This window comes from Anastrepha ludens, chromosome 2 (genome assembly GCF_028408465.1).
Source record: "Anastrepha ludens isolate Willacy chromosome 2, idAnaLude1.1, whole genome shotgun sequence".
Classification (NCBI taxonomy): domain Eukaryota; kingdom Metazoa; phylum Arthropoda; class Insecta; order Diptera; family Tephritidae; genus Anastrepha; species Anastrepha ludens.
Window position 1 is genome coordinate 120,965,961 of NC_071498.1, and position 16,924 is coordinate 120,982,884.

A 16,924-nucleotide genomic window follows, 5' to 3' on the forward strand; every position below is an offset into this window, starting at 1 on the left:
TTTTACAGATTTTATTTCAATTAACATTTATGCGTTTAGGTTTTTTACTTAACCGGTGGCAGTGGCGTCCTTGAACAGCCCCCTTCTCGGGTCTACCATTAGATCGTAGACGTCGATAACTGTAGCTGATAAACAAATCTACCTGGGCATGGCTTGGTAAGCTGCTACAACAACAACAGTATTAACTGTTTTTGTAGCATCTTCTTCCCTGGGCTAAAATTTATTCAAAAAGTGGTGTAGTTCTGCACCAAAAAGAATAGAATAAATACTTAGAAGAATTAGTCTATTAATAGAAGCTTGAGCTATAACAATTCTTCCTACATAATAATTTGCCTTATTACTTACATATTTCATTTGGATATATGTATTTTTGTTATAAAAAATAATAAAAGAAAAATTATGTAAAAAGTGTATAAAATTCCCACATTATCTAGAAAAAACGAATAAGTTTAAAACGAAAAGAAATGAAAATTTTCAAGGACCAGGGTGTTATTAGCTAAATGCGATCTGCAAGTGATCAATTGAACTTTGACCTCCGCACTAGAATATTGCTACCATAAAAGTCAACATCAATGTAGCAAATTGCATCAGACTACAGCAACCACTAAATTGAGAGGTGTTAAGTGAGAGTGATTGCGGAGTAGATTACAACAACCACATGCTTTTATTTTTGGAAACTCCTAAAACGATATTATATTTGGACTCAAGGAAAGTAATTTTTGAGTTTTTCCATTAGTAAAAATAAATGCCAGTAGTTAAAATACCGCCTGTTTCACCTAAATATTATACTATAAAAAAAACACTATGTAATTTATTAAAACCAAAATCAAACAAAGATAAAAAGTTAAAATTGTTTCTAATATTTTTGTTTTTGTTTTGCACTAAGTTGAGTTGTATGAAAATTGTATGCTTTTATTGGAATGCGAAATTTGTTAATACATATATACACACACATGCAAACAGGCATTCGAAACGTTCATTATCGCTAATACATCCGTACATATATTCATCGTTGTAATGTATTTAACATAAAAAAAAACAAAAACAAAAAAAACGAAACTCTCAATTAAAAGAAAAATAAGTAAACCCATAGCGAATCGAAAACAACTATTAAGAAGAACAAATTTGTTATAGAAAATACAAAACCATTTAAAATACATGAACGATAACGATAACGACAAATAGCAAAGCCGCAGTGCAGTTCAAGTACGAATGTGTACGAAATTATATTTTCTAGCGTAAGTTATTAAAATATAATTATAATAATAGAATAGTACTGACGATGACGAGACGGCGTTGAAGACGATGAAGTTTGATAGGGATGTGTGAGATGATTCAAAAACCCGATGTACGAGGATGTGTGTATGTAAATGTAGTTACATACATAGACATTTGTAGATCATCTGCAAGAAATTTCGTATAATTAAAGAGACTAAAGAATTCAATAAATATTATTACAAAAATTAAATATTTTGTAAATATGTATGTTTGGTGGAAAGCTCTAGGGAGAGATTACAACATAAAATTACTTGGCAGAATACAAAGCAACAGCCTGTGCAAACAGATCATGTCCTAGGGTGGCTCTTAATGCATTGACACATTGACTATTCCAATTGTTTTGCATATCCAGAAGATGATGGCTACCATGAGCGGATTTAGGTTAAATGAAGCGGGTCGCTGGAGGGAGACAACTTATGGGCTTGCTAGTCTATTATTGCGACAAACTCAGTACACCTCGGAGAGGACTGATTACATCATCCCAAAGGCGAAATTAAACAGGTATTATACTAAACAGGAACTCTATTTCATCTCAAGAGGAATGGAGTAAGGGATTCTCACTCAACAACTTAAAGTGTCTATACAGATGGCTCTAAAATGGATCGTGGTGTTGGAGGAGGTTTATATACACACGGTAAAGTCCAAAATATACAAGACCGGCGTCATAAAAATGTTTTTAAAGAGTTAGTGCATTGGAAGTTGCATCCCTAGCTGACTTCCAGTGAAAGCTTGGTGACATTCGGTTCAATGGAAGCGAAGTTATTGCGTCTAAAGTGTAAATATGCTTGTGTCATCGGTACAAAAATTAGTTGCGAACAAAGAGCTAATATCAAATTTTGTTTTAAAATCGGTAACATTTTTACCAAAACATTTGAATTGATAAAAAAAGTTTATGGCGGTGATTGTCTACGTGGATGCTGCGCATATGAAAGTGGCAGATAAGCGCGCTAACGATAGCACTCGAGAATGTAACAGTGTAAGTAATTAAATAATTCGCATAACTCTGCATAAATCAATAGCAAATTCGTTTTTCTCAAAACTACAATATGTTTTTTGAACTGGTGATCACTGTAACTTGAAACCCGCTTAGTACATTTCAATACAATTTATACTGCTTTTGAAAAACAACAAACTCGTTTTTTTAAACAATTAATTGTCGGCTCTTTTCTCGAAAATCTGAAAAATATTTCCTGAGGCCGCCGTCTTGTTAATTTTGAAAAAAAGCTTCGATCAGGCACAAGATTATTAAGGGGGGGGTAGGGTCACAAAATCGAAATTTTTTTTCTTCACTCATCTTATAGTAAATCATTTCAAGAATGTTGTGTCAAAATTTTAAGTGGATCGGAGCAGAACTCTCAAAGTTATAGCCTTTGTAGGCACTCTACCTCGAATGCGGAGCATCGATAATTTCTCAGAGTCATTTTTTCAAACGCGTTTTTCCCGAAACGACTTCTTAAAGTCGGTGCCAATCACAACTCCGAAACTATTCAACCGATTCTTTTCAAATTTGGCACACGTTTTCTAAATCAAAAATACCTCCCCCCTACACTGTTTATTTTTTATTTATTTTTTTTTAAGGTTGTTTTCCACTTACAAATATGGCGAAATTTTTCGCCAAAAATGCTCGTTTTACGTTTTTTTGCCACCAAAACTACAAAAATGAAAAAAAAAAAATTTTATTAATGTAGGGGGGAGCATTACGTCATACTTTAACTGAAAAATTCGACTTTTTTAGTTTCAGATGATTCTACGACGAATGCCGATTGGCACCGCAGAGCACCTCTCGAAAAACATATCTCCAAAAAAACTCTGTCATGGGCTTATTTGTCAATATTTTATTATTAATATTTTTTAAAAACTTATTGAAAAGATGTACAATAACATGCAACTGATTTTATTAAAGTATCTTAAGCCATATTTCTGTAAAAAATTAAAAAAAAAGTGTTTTTTTTTTAGCGCTAAACCCTACCCCCCCCCCTTAATAAAACTAATTTCTCTTGTCCGACTGATTTTAGATGAATCTCCAAGGACTTGTGATGATTAACGCAAGGGTCTTCTGGAGAAACGGGCTCCACACAAACAGCGATAACTTTTACAATTATCAAACCCACTTATCTAACACCCCTCTCCCTCTGGACCCAAACTGTCGAAATAGCAAGTTTCCTGAGCCTACCGTTAGATGAGTTAGACGAAGTCGCCGGTGATTGCACTACACTGACAGGGCAAAGTTACTGTTACAGGAACAACAATTTGCTAAGGTCAAGCCGAAACATGATATATTAATGCTATTTTTATTTTTGTTTTTATCTAGCAAAAAAAAAAAATTTGTAAATAATTTTTTCGGGACTATGACTACCCCTAACCACATAAGCCGACATAGTATTGCATGCACGGAGAATGTTTATGCTGCTACAACAACAACATAGTATTGTGAATTTCTATACGTTTCCCAATCTCGATATTGCCTTAGATAAGTTGATGGTGAATGAAGATATGCCCAGTTGCGGTACGTAAAGTTGCGCTTTGTGATATCCGGTGGTTATTTTAACGTGTGACACTGTTGACGTAAGTACACATTGCACAAGCGTAATTTAGTATAGATCGGCCTGCTGCCTTGCAGATGGCGAATCGTGTATCCTTCCCTTCTACAATTGCCGAGAACGAGCGACATAGATAAATATGTAGATGTGAGGTTTGTACTTCGACCTCGGGGTCTTTTGTGCTCTCTGCTCATCGCACTACCTCATTCAACCCCACTTGTCTTATTAAACTTAAGATAGAGCGCTTGTAGCGACAAGGAGGCATTGTTCTTTTTGTCCACTTTGTTGCGATATGCTAAATTACGTCACAATGCAGTAAAGACACATCCATACATTTCTCTGTTGCTTCTGATGTTGTTGCAACGATTATATTTAATTTTCCCTTCTCATTTCAGCAGTTATATGTAAATTAAAGTTTTCACAAAAAAATGTTTTTAAAAACGTGATATCTTCCAATTTTATTTAAGCTTTTCGCTAACAAAAATATGCTTAGATTATGGAATTGGTTTTAGTATTTATAGGTATATTCGCATGACAAAGCTTTCTAATTAGTAGTATCTATTTCCTCCGCGCCATAGCATCTTAATCTCGATGTTTTTTCTCGGCTTTATAAAACTTCAAATAATGATTTTTTCTACACCTCCCCTTTTAAATATTTAATTAATATGCGGATTATAATTTTATGCACCTTTAAGGATTACTTTTGCTAACACAATAATTGATTTTGTTCGTTGCACATATAAATGCCATATTAAAACTTTATGCAAAACAATTAATTTAGTTTCTTACGACAAAAACAAGAAAAAGAAACAAAAACTTTCCGGAATAAGTTCGCATACGCCGCCTTAAAGGGGTCACTTATAAGGAAATAAACACAGTTAGGTATTAAAATTGTGTATTTCTAATTTCTAAAGTTGCAGCATCCGGGAAATACAAGTGTTTCGATAACAGAAATGATAAGAAAGCTTGGCCGCCGACAATAAGAAACAAAAAGTATAATTTTCGTTTTCGTCCTCCGGTATAATCAAGTTGCTGCGGATTGCCGTAGGGGTCATAATTTATAGCGCCGCTGCTGGAAGTTGGTGCCGCATCGTGCAACACTTTAGTCTTTAAGGTACGCAGCTGTGAAATAAGCATACATACATTAATCCAAAAGTAAGAGTGGTAAAATGTTCACACAATTAACGTACCAAAAAGAAGCCCAACGTAAGACTCGTGTAAAGAAGTGCCATGTAGTAGCCAAAGCCGTGGAAAAGCGTACTAACCAACAAACATGTTACTATTATAACGAACTTATATCCAGCAAATGACAGCAAATCCAACGTTTTTAAGCTCGTTTTTATATTCACCACATAGAGGGTGATCGAATACACAACCAACTCAAAAATGCAGTATGCTAATGCGCTCGATGCTTGTATACCAAGTTGTTCGGGTGAGAAACGATTTTGCATGCCCAGCATAAGACCGGCAACAACAACATACGTTATGTAGGCCATGGATGGGATATATAGATCTGGAGCATTGATGTCATAACGCGGCTGCACAGGGTTTTCTTGATCATACTTCAGCGACCAGTCCTGCAATAAAACTCTATTTAGTATTCAATTTTACACACAATTAATTTGAATTCCTCTTTCACATACTCTATGCGTAAACGGGAAGAGTAGTAAGCGCAATTTGTTGATTACATATTTATTGTCCACAGCAAAATAATATTTCAATTTCGCTACTGGCACCCACTTCTCGAACTGATTCTCCACCATTTGTTTGCCTTGATCGGCCAAACGCTGTCCATATTGCATGGCCATATCTTGTACAATTGGCTGCTGGAACATTGCAAATTGTGGCACACCAGTTTGGAATTGCGCTTGCGCATCCGGTGCAGGTATACCTCCAGGACCACCTACACCACCTACGGGTACACTTCCACCATACTGTGGCTGAACACTGGGGCCAGCAGCAAACGCTGTAGGTTGAGAAATTGGGGGTGCAGCATAGCTGTAGTTTTGGTTTTGCATTGGTGCTGAGCTGTTGTTGAAGCCTCCAATGCCAGCAGTTGGGTGCTGTTGCCCTATATCATAACCAACTGCTATTCCAGCACCGGGGTCTTGCATTGTGGGGCCAGCTGTTGGCTGCATATAAGCCAGCGGAGCTGTCATTGGAGCTGATGGTCCAACAGCGTTTACATCACTTACACGTTGGGGCTTGCGGGATGGACCTTGAGCTTATGAGGTAAAGAAGAATTCAAAGTTTAGTCAATATTAATATTCATAAGTTTATATTTATCTGTAGTTAAAAACTGCAAGACGAAAACGCGCAACGCTAACTAAAATAAACTAATTCTTGCTCGACATAATTAACAGCTAAAGCAAATAAAACACAAACAGGCAGACAGTTAGGTGCAACTTAAAATACTGTTCTACTGGTAGTTAAAAAACAAACAAAGCAATTATTAAAACAGTCAACCAATTGGAAGGCTTCTTGAACGCATCGAAGCGAGATGCGTCAACGGCTCTTGCAATTTCTCGCCCTTACAGTTTTCCCACTTACGATTCCGGATCCCAGCATTTGGATTATAGTTCATTTCGTTCTTTTCACAAATGCACTTTGCTACTGTTCGAAGATTTGAGAATAATTTGTAAAATTAGTAACAATTTAAACTGCTAGTACACATCACCAATTAGACCGATTTGACATAAAGGCTGCCAGCTGATGCTCGCAATGACGTTTCTTATTTCCTAATAAGTGTTGTGTGGCCAGACCAGCCCGTTTAGGGAGATTGACACTGTAAGAAGCAGATATGTTACATAATATTTGCATTGATAGTTGTGCTCCAATGGCCAATGATCGGATGAAAATTTTGTACGCAATTCCAAAAAACAACGAAGAGATTTTTTGAAAAGTTGTGCCAATACTGAGGATGTGCATTAAAAAATCTGAAAAATTAGAAATCTTTAACAAATCTGCTATTTCAAAACTAAATTTCAAAATTGATAGTAAAAATTGAAAAAATACTGTAATTATACTAAAACAAAAAAATTAATAAAGAAAGGAAAACACTTGAAAGAGTATGCTGATATAAACTGAAAGGAAGGCTATGTGCAGAGGTCCGTGAAGTAGCTTTTCCCAGGCAACGATAAGGGAAACCTGGGATGTATGTTTAAATAATGCATTGCTTTTAATTAATTAATTTACATCCCATGATGTAACTTGGTTATATTGAAATGCAATGGAGTCTTGAGGAGAAATTAAATAGGATGGCATGTACAGCCGCAGGTTGTTGTTCTTGTTGTAGCAGCACAAACATTCCCCATACATGTGCGAGCATTGCTGGTGGAGTGACAACCCTTGGGCGATTATAAATCCGATTCGTTCCGGTAACGTAGAACCGACTGTCGTGGGAACGACCGTAGGTTGTTCTTATCGTTTCAACCATGGCTGTAAGTTGTAGATAAATTAATAATCCTCCACCACCAGAAAATTCTAATTCAGCTTTATTTTAGTACTTTTTCAGATGAATTTCAGACGATTTAAACTCAAAAGACTATTCGAAAAAGAAATAATTTTCTGATGTACTACTAATAAAATATAATAAAGTCCCAAACTTTGTCTTCCTTAACTTATTTTAGTGCTTAATTTCTCCACCACATATATAGAAATCGTTAAGTATGTATCATTTTTCCCTATAGCGGGACCAACAAGCTGAACCAGTTCATTGAATTTAGTTATACTCATTCTATAAAACTGGAAAATCCAGTTGTTGACCCAATTATTTCTTCATTTGTTTTTAATTCTTCCTCGTCTTTCAATAATTACAATAATAACGCTTTTGGTCAACATTTTGTCGATCAACAGGTAGAATTTCTATATAGAATATAAATGAAAACCTTAATGATTTAGTTAGTAGGAAAGCAAACCTACGAAAGTAATTGCCCGACGATTTAGTCTGCAGTGTGCGCACCTACATCCTATTTTAATCAATAGTTGCCAAACTAAAAAGCCCGTTGTTGTTGTTGTATCAGCATAAACATTCCCCACGCATATATAATACGAGGAATGCTGCTGAAGTGACAGTCCTTGGCCGGATATAAATCCGGGTCGTTCCGGTTACGTAGAACCGACTGTCCTGCCGTAGTTTGCGGTGACTTTAAAGAGGCAGTAGTATATATATATATATAATTGGCCCGTACACCCTTTTTGGGTGTTTGGCCGAGCTCCTCCTCCTATTTGTGGCGTGCGTCTTGATGTTGCTCTACAAATGAGGCAGTAGTAGTTGAGTAAAAACAACAATTTGGTTTTGTTTTTTGTTTATACTTCATACGTTGAAAGTTTAGCGTAATTTAAACAAAATTTGATCATTTGAAGTCCAAATAAAATTAAAAAAAAAAATATTATAAAATTGCAACCCTGCTGCTGCTATTCGTATAAGTGCCTTGGCATTTACTCAATTCGCTTTTATTGTGTATTTAATCTTTCGTTTTGGTTAAATAAGAGCAATTTTCTGGCTAACCTATTTATTAATTATTACATTTTATAAGAACCTCCTAATTGCATACAAAATTTTATGAGAGAAATCGGCCGATAAATAATCGGCTAGAGTGAGTGCGCACCAACAATCCGATTATTTAGTTGGACCAATATGCGCATTTATAGACCAAACTCGACTAAACTATGCCAATAAAACCTCTCTAGTGTGCGCCGGCTTTAAGCTTTAGCGATTGTAGTCCAATTGGAATTAATTTATTTCAGTAATAACGCTAATTTTGTTAAACGTGGTATGTGTTAATTTGTAAAGATCTGCTTTATTTTCAGCTATTATTTCCAATGAAAATTTCGTGTTTTATATCGTTTCGATTTTGAATTATAGCGCTAATAAACAACAGCAACGAATAATAACACAAATCAAGCATTTATATGATTTCATTTAAAAACGAACTAGAAGATATGTAAAAAATTGTGTTGAACGTGAGTCTTTTTACATAGATTTTTTACCGTATTAGTTTAAAAAAAACTTGAGACATAACTTCGACAGAAACCTCGTTCATTCCTGTAAATTTTTATTGTATGTAGGCCGGTACTCAACAGGTTTTAGAAACCCACATGTTTTCATGGAATAAAAATGTAAACCACATGTGGCGGTCGAATTACAGAAACACATACAAATGAGTTTGTACGAACATACACACACGTATGTATGCACGCGAGTGTTGACTGGAGTGAACTTGTTTACTAAATAAGGGTTGTCGAGCTATTACTAAAGTACTAGAAATAATTATAATTTTGAACTGTACCTACTTATTTTAAAAGTACTGTCAGTTTTAAATCGAATATCTGGCAACTTATAAGCGAATCGAAACGTAATAGCAGAACAATTTTGGTATAAGTTAAGAATACACACCGTTTCGCTAAAGAAAACAAAATAATATTGTAATAAATTTTACTCACAACGGTACTGAACGTTTTATACGCTTATTAAAAAAAAAGGTCTGTTTTAGACATTTTAAAATCGTCATACCCAGCATAAATAGCTCCATCCAGCCTCGTTTTGTTTTTGTTTTAGCGAAACAGTGCCTACTTTTGCTTGTCCCAAAATTTTTAATAATAATAGATATCCCAGTGGTAATAAATGTCGTTCACACGACAGTTGGTTCTCGTAACCGCAACGACTCGCATTTATATCCGCCCGAGGGCTGTCACTTCGGCAGCATTCCCCGTATACATACATATGTATGATGTATGTATGGGGAATGATTAAGCTGCTACAACAACAACATCCCAACAAAATAACAAATGTCAAAAATTTCCAAAATATGTAGTTCGAAGTAGTATAGATTAATCATTATATATTTTTTTTATTATTTAAACTACAGTCGACTTCAACAATTCAAAAAACTGGTCAACGTCTGTCTTTTTCATGCTTTCTATTTCACATTTTTATGAAAATCATTCCCATGGCAGCCGGTTTAACGTTACCGGAATGGCTCGGGTTTTTTCCAACCAAGGGCTGCCTCCTCAGTAAACTAGTCCTGTCTAGTGTACCGTACCCCACCCCATGTCTATAAAAATGAAATTTTGCGCTGACGCACTATTTTTGATATTTGCCTTATGCAGGGTTTAGTTGGTTATTTTTCAGAAAGGTTTTTCATGTCAGATGTTCACCATTTCCTCATCACTATTAGAATAAACTTTCTAACATTTGATGTTAAATGCTTTCTCTGGGTGCCAAGCTCGGTACCAATCGGGTGATAGCTATGCACATCTCATAATTTTAATGAATTTGCAAAGTGAACTGAACCAAGTTCTGACTAGGAAGTCTTAAGTAGGCTCGTTGCTACCGCCTGTAACCAATGTGTGCGTCAGATTTTCATTTACTGATAGCTAATGGTTCAAATGGGGTCAATTTTGGCAAAGATTTTCATTATCTCTGTTTGACCGAATCCAATGCTAAAGCTTATCTCTACCAATGGCAATCATGCATATTAAAAACAGTTCGTTGTTAGCAATATTACATTAAAATAACAAATGAAAGTAACAAACATGTTTTTGAAAATCTTAAGAGTTAATGCCGATGATAATCCCTTCTCTCAAATCAATTTTCATTTGCAGTTGGACTGTATTCGCAAACGCTACTGATTCTATTTCACATATCAGCAATTGAGTTTCTGCAAAAATGGCATCGAAACGCATTGGTAAGTTAAATAATTGGTATTCAGTTCATCGAATTATTTGAAATAAATTTATTAAATTAATATACCTTTAGCGCTTTTGAGTGTATCCGACAAAACTGGTCTGGTAGATTTGGGTCAGAATCTGGCAGCGCTTGGTTTTCGTCTGGTAGCTAGTGGTGGCACAGCTACTGCTTTGCGTAATGTTGGGCTCACCGTTGATGATGTTTCCGACATAACTGGCGCTCCGGAAATGTTGGGTGGTCGCGTGAAAACTCTGCATCCAGCCGTGCATGCTGGTATATTGTCACGCACCACAGAAAGCGATCTTGCCGATATGAAAAAGCAAAGCTTCGATTTGGTCAACTTGGTTGTGTGCAATCTGTATCCCTTTGTAAATACGGTAGCTAAACCTGATGTAACTTTAGCTGATGCTGTGGAGAATATTGATATTGGTGGTGTTACCTTGTTGCGTGCAGCAGCTAAAAATCATGCGCGTGTCACGGTTATCTGTGAGGCGAGCGATTATGCTAAGGTACTCGGTGAAATCAAGCAGCATGGCGATACCACCTTGGATACCAGGTGAGTGCGATATGTGTACGGTATTGCGTGTGCTTATTTAGTATAATCGAATGAAGCATTAAATACGATCGCTGAATCAAATACGATCGTGAATCGATGATAGCAAAGAAAAGTCTAAGACATTACAATTATTCTAGTTAATAAGTGAAGTTATATTTTAATACCTTCGCCTTTTTTTGACAAAGACTATTGACTATGGATTATTTTCATTTTAGAAAATTTTTGGCGCTCAAAGCCTTCACTCATACTGCTACCTATGATGATGCTATTTCTGACTACTTCCGCAAGCAGTACTCTTCAGGCGTGTCGCAACTCAACTTGCGTTATGGCATGAACCCACATCAGAAGCCAGCACAACTCTTCACACAACTCGGTTCGCTTCCTCTCAAGGTAGTCAACGCTTCACCAGGATTTATAAATTTGTGTGATGCCCTCAACGGCTGGCAATTGGTGCGCGAACTGAAACGCGCGCTAAATTTGCCTGCGGCCACTAGTTTCAAGCACGTTTCGCCAGCCGGTGCTGCTGTAGGTACACCCTTGAGTCGCGACCAAGCTAAACTGTGCATGGTGGATGATCTGTATGACAGCTTGACGCCGTTGGCCACTGCCTATGCACGTGCACGTGGCGCCGATCGCATGTCGTCATTTGGTGATTTTGTTGCGCTTTCGGACGTTTGTGATGTGGTGACTGCAAAAATAATTTCACGTGAGGTATCAGACGGTATTATTGCACCTGGTTACGAGCCTGCTGCATTGGAGATTTTAAAGAAGAAAAAGAATGGCTCCTACTGCATTTTGCAAGTAAGTTTGAAGAGTGAAAGGGATTTATGTAAACGCTTGGATAATAATAATAATAAAATTTTTAACAGATGGATCCCGGCTATGAGCCTAGCGCGATTGAACGCAAAACCATTTTCGGTTTGACCTTAGAACAGAAACGTAATGACGCCGTTATTGATGCCTCATTATTTTCCAATGTGGTTACCAAGAACAATACATTGCCCGAGAATGCGATACGCGATTTAATTGTGGCCACAATAGCGCTTAAGTTCACTCAAAGTAATTCCGTTTGTTACGCACGCGATGGTCAGGTGATTGGCATTGGTGCAGGTCAACAATCGCGTATACATTGCACGCGATTGGCTGGCGAAAAGGCTGACAATTGGTGGTTGCGTCAGCATCCCCGTGTTGCTGGCATGAAATTCAAGGCAGGCGTTAAGCGTGCGGAAATTTCGAATGCCATCGACAACTATGTGAACGGCACAGTCGGCAAAGATATGCCGTTTAGTCAGTTCGAAGCAATGTAGGTCTTGAATTAGCATATAACCTTTTCAAAGAGGTTACTCAAACGCTTGGCACACTTTGCAGGTTCGAGGAGGTGCCACAACAATTAACAGCTCAGGAGAAGGTTGATTGGCTTAAGCAATTGGATGGTGTATCCCTGGGTTCGGATGCTTTCTTCCCATTCCGTGATAATATCGATCGCGCTAGATTGGTAAGCTAATGATTCAAGAAGCAAGACCCAAATACTCGTAATACATTGCTACATTTATTTATTTTATAGAGCGGCGTGTCTTATATCGGCAGTCCGGCTGGTTCTACTAATGACGCAGGCGTTATTGAGGCCTGCAATGAACACGGTATCGTGCTGGCCCATACGAACTTGCGCCTATTCCATCATTGATTAAAATTTTATATAGATTATTTAGTAAGCAAAAAATGTTACACATTCATATACAAACAATATAAGTGCCAATAAGCAATGGAATTAACTCCAAATACATAAGTTCCTTACCCAAATCAAATCGTTAATGATTATCGGCTTGATGTTTCGATGCCACCTAAGCACTTAACGCCTTAAACAGGCAGATAAGCGGAGAACTTAACCAAATTCCCCCCTGCTAGCGAACATTTCTAGTAGGCTTGGATTTGTCTAAGGCTTTTGACACAGTGAACGATGCTACGTTAGTTGACATTGAACTTTCCAATCCCTATGGTCGATACTCGTTTGTGATATTTAGAGATCAAGCCATCAAATAGGAAAAAAATAAACCAAGCGGTACCCCTTTCATATTTCGGAGCTTCTATATTTTTTATATATTTGAAGGTGTTAAGGATCATTGTTCGATATTAATGCCTGGCAAGAACATTGATAGCTTGCGCTTAAATGTGAATGATTACACAGGCCGACAAAATTTAACCAACATTCAGACCCAGAAACCAGACTATATATTTCCGAAGGTTTATGATGCGCTGAATCCAAATCTGGCCTCAGAATTGCTCTATTAGTTTGAGTTTTCGAGATATCCTAACCTAAAAGTGCAAAAAACCCCATTTTTGCCCATATTTGAGGTTATGTAGCCTTGCAGATGTTTTCTTTCACCAAAATTAAAGGATGGCATCTTTAAATACAATCCTTCTTTTTTCAAATGGCGTTTTGTTTGCTCAAATATCATTTTTTTTCGCAGAGATATCGCATTTTGAAATTTTCATGTTTCGAAATTTTCCTACACCTGAAAATCGATTAAGATAACATAGACATGATATAGTCGCTTACTAATTTTCTTGGGTTTGAGGGCCTGAAATATATGGATTAATAGTATGTAAATTTGGAGTTTGTGGGAAAGTCTGCTTGCGGTTATGTGGGTTAGCCTGCTCGCGGTATGATAGGGGTGGTTTCTAGGGGTTAGGGCTGTGTGTGACTCGGTACCCAAAGGTTAGATAGTGTAGGGATGTGGTGAGTCAGCACACTTATGGTGTGAGACAAAATTTTAAGAAAAATAAGACTCAATTCAAGAAAATTAGTAATCGAATATATCATGTCTATGTTATCTTAATCGATTTTCAGGTGTAGGAAAATTTCGAAACATGAAAATTTCAAAATGCGATATCTCTGCGAAAAAAAATGATATTTGAGCAAACAAAACGCCATTTGAAAAAAGAAGGATTGTATTTAAAGATGCCATCCTTTAATTTTGGTGAAAGAAAACATCTGCAGGCTACATAACCTCAAATATGGGCAAAAATGGGGTTTTTTGCACTTTTAGGTTAGGATATCTCGAAAACTCAAACTAATAAATTAATTTTAGTTATCAATCCGAATTTTGCATGGACAGAGAAGCAGATATTAGTTTAAATTATTTCGGATACTTTTCCTTGTAGACTAGTGTTATTTTATGTAATTGGCGTTTACACCGTTTTTGGGTGTTTGGCTGAGCTTCTCCTATTTGTGGCGTACGTCTTGATGTTGTTCCACAAATGAAAGGGCCTACAGTTTTAAGCCGACACCGACAATAGACTTTTTTTATGAGGAGCTTTTTTCTCGTGCTAACCAGCACCAGTTGAATACACCAAGTGAAGCTAAGTCCTTCTTCACCTCATCTTTCCAACATAGAGGAGGTCTTCCACTTCCTCTGCTACCAACAACTGGCACCGCATCGAATACTTTCGGAGCCGGAGCATTTGCATCCATTCGGACGATATGACCCAGCCAACGAAGCCGCTGGATCTTTGTTTGCTGCACTATGTCTATGTTTCGTACAGCTCATACAGCTCTTTGTTCCATCGCCTACGAATAGCGAGTGTATTGGCAAGAAAGGTCGCGGCCTCGTCATTCATAGGAGCCGAGCCCTTCCTTGCTATGGGACAACACACCATCAAGGAGAAGCTTAGGAGTGAAGGGCTAAAGCTGAGGGAGTTTAGCTGGCACCAAACTATGGGGTTACGCCAAGAGAAATCCTTACTGGGAGGGATACAACCAAAAGAGGTTTAAAAATCTTATAACTCTCACCAAGAATAAACTGAGCATGCTCACAAGCACCTTCACAGGCCATTGCAGACTGTGTAGTCATCTGCACATGATCGGGTTATGGTCCATTGACTCTTATCGTTTCTGTGGCCAATCACAGGATACTCCAATGCATCTTCTCCAGCAGCGCCATATCGCGGAGAAGGTTGAGACAACTCGGCCATTTGCAATCAGAAGAAAGGCGCATACGCTCAGTACAACTCAGCTCTATCTTAAGTTTAATAAGGGAACCGGGTCTGTATGAGGTACTGTGATGAGTAGAGAGCACACAAGGCCATGATATCGAAGTGCAAACTTTCAATAAATCTAAATCTAAATCTATGCAAAATTGGCCCAGACATATTCAACATACATATCTATGCATATGCAACATGCGAAGGTACCACTCATGACACTAAAACGTCTTCACATGACCCTTTGAAGTTACTCATATAACAACCTTTGCCCTCTTAGCCCGGGAGGCAAGTTCGATTTTGGACTGCGTTTTTAAACCGTTAAATTCTTGACTATACTTGCGATTTAGCTTTCATGAATAACGAAAGTGAACGTCAGCTGGCGCACCCGCGGTGGGTGTGATTGTGGGAGGGTACGAAACATGTCGAAAAAAAAATTTCTACCAACTCATTTTATACCGGCTGAAATTTTTTTCATGTATTGTTGACATTTAGTAGAATAAAAAAAAATTGTCAGCTGCGCGGTAGAGGGGGCAAAACACGTCAGTTGAACAGGTGAGCTTGTAAAAAAAATTGAAGCCAAAGCAAGAATGTATCATTGTGTTCATACATCTCGGCGGCGCGCGGAATTTTCAATGCTTCGGCTGGCGGTCTTCCCACCGCTATAAACTCAGCTAACCATCATTATTGTATTTTCATGTGTCTAAAATATGTAAAAAAATTTCAATCGGAATAAAGTAGTTTTACTTTTTAATTTATTTTACAAGTTCGCCTGTTCAGCTGACGTATTTTCCCCCCTCTACGACGCAGCTGACTATTTTTTTTTATTCTACTAAATGTCAACAATACACAAAAAAAATTTCAGCCGGTATTAAATGAGTTGTTAAATTTTTTTTTTCGACACGTTTTGCAACATCCCACGCACGTACCCACCGATACTGGACCAGCTGACGGTTGGTTTCGTCATCCATTGGATGGCTCTGCCTTCAGTATTAAAATCAGTCGGCATGAAGTGATGAGCTCAAAATGACCCCTGGCTCCCGGACTATCTGGGCTCAGTTTGTCCAAACAGCTTGTTTCCAGGGCTTACCGTTAGATGGGATAGATGACGACGGCCGATAACATCACTACGCTTGAGCTGATACAACAACAACCACATTTCGAAATTAGCAACACATTTTGTCTAAATTTAAAAATATTTATTTTCATTTGGACGCTATTTTTACATACACTTAAGCGCTTATCTCTAAAAAATAGTGCGAATAGTATTGAAGTACATATTTTATAAACATTGCACTTAAACTTTTGACATTGGAATGAGTTTATTAAACATAAGATATTTTATAAAAATTAGTCATCATTTAAATATTCATCTATGTATTATTATTTATGTATACTTATTTGGACGTCCACTGCGTTGTGCATCATCGGTGTCTCTACAACAACATTTGAAGTCAGTAAACCATCGTTTTATTGTTGTTTCTGATGGAGCGGAGTCCCCTTAACGCTTTTCAAGCTTCGCTTGAACGATATTTTTTCCCATCAAAAAGCAGTGTAAAAGTAAAACACGAAATTATTTTTCATCTATTGTTTTGAAGATAACAAAAGGAGCGTCACTCTTAACACAATAGCAGTTTTTCTCACTTCCAAATTCCTACGAGTAAAAATTTATCCAGTGAAAACTTGCAACTTCCCCTCAAAATGAAATGCCATTTTGCTCTCTCACTTTCTCCTACATTGCAAGGTTTTTGGATACATGAACACCGAAACTTCGTCATTTCTAACTGTTGATTCATGAACAGACCTAATAACTCAAGAACTAATGAATAGAAAATCATGGAAGAAGAGTTGAATGCAATAAAACTAGTGTCGTCTATG

The 16,924-nt window shown here is 37.2% G+C and overlaps 2 protein-coding genes across 5 annotated transcripts; one reads left to right on the forward strand and one right to left on the reverse strand.

The window, feature by feature from the left end:
* Window positions 1–4,247: 4,247 nt before the first annotated feature.
* Window positions 4,248–6,543, reverse strand: LOC128855232 (protein YIF1B-A). Of its 2 annotated transcripts, none has more exons than XM_054089956.1 (4): window positions 6,369–6,543; window positions 5,462–6,042; window positions 5,009–5,395; window positions 4,248–4,940 (listed from the first exon to the last, which is right to left on the reverse strand). In XM_054089956.1, exons 1-4 carry the CDS (start codon window positions 6,400–6,402, stop codon window positions 4,704–4,706), a joined length of 1,239 nt encoding a protein of 412 aa, XP_053945931.1. In that variant the 5' UTR covers window positions 6,403–6,543; the 3' UTR covers window positions 4,248–4,703. The 2 variants fall into 2 exon arrangements, with proteins under 2 accessions (XP_053945931.1, XP_053945930.1); XM_054089955.1 differs by having other exon boundaries at window positions 6,354–6,543.
* A 1,908-nt stretch (window positions 6,544–8,451) lies between these two features.
* Window positions 8,452–12,838, forward strand: LOC128855233 (bifunctional purine biosynthesis protein ATIC). 3 transcript variants are annotated; one of them, XM_054089957.1, is made up of 7 exons: window positions 8,452–8,593; window positions 10,425–10,507; window positions 10,579–11,065; window positions 11,281–11,866; window positions 11,935–12,368; window positions 12,434–12,560; window positions 12,630–12,838. In XM_054089957.1, the coding sequence occupies exons 2-7, from the start codon at window positions 10,489–10,491 to the stop codon at window positions 12,747–12,749; spliced, it is 1,773 nt and encodes a 590-aa protein (XP_053945932.1). In that variant the 5' UTR covers window positions 8,452–8,593; window positions 10,425–10,488; the 3' UTR covers window positions 12,750–12,838. The 3 variants fall into 3 exon arrangements, with proteins under 3 accessions (XP_053945932.1, XP_053945933.1, XP_053945934.1); XM_054089958.1 differs by lacking the exon at window positions 8,452–8,593 and adding an exon at window positions 8,625–8,783; XM_054089959.1 differs by lacking the exon at window positions 8,452–8,593 and adding an exon at window positions 8,851–8,939.
* Window positions 12,839–16,924: the final 4,086 nt, after the last annotated feature.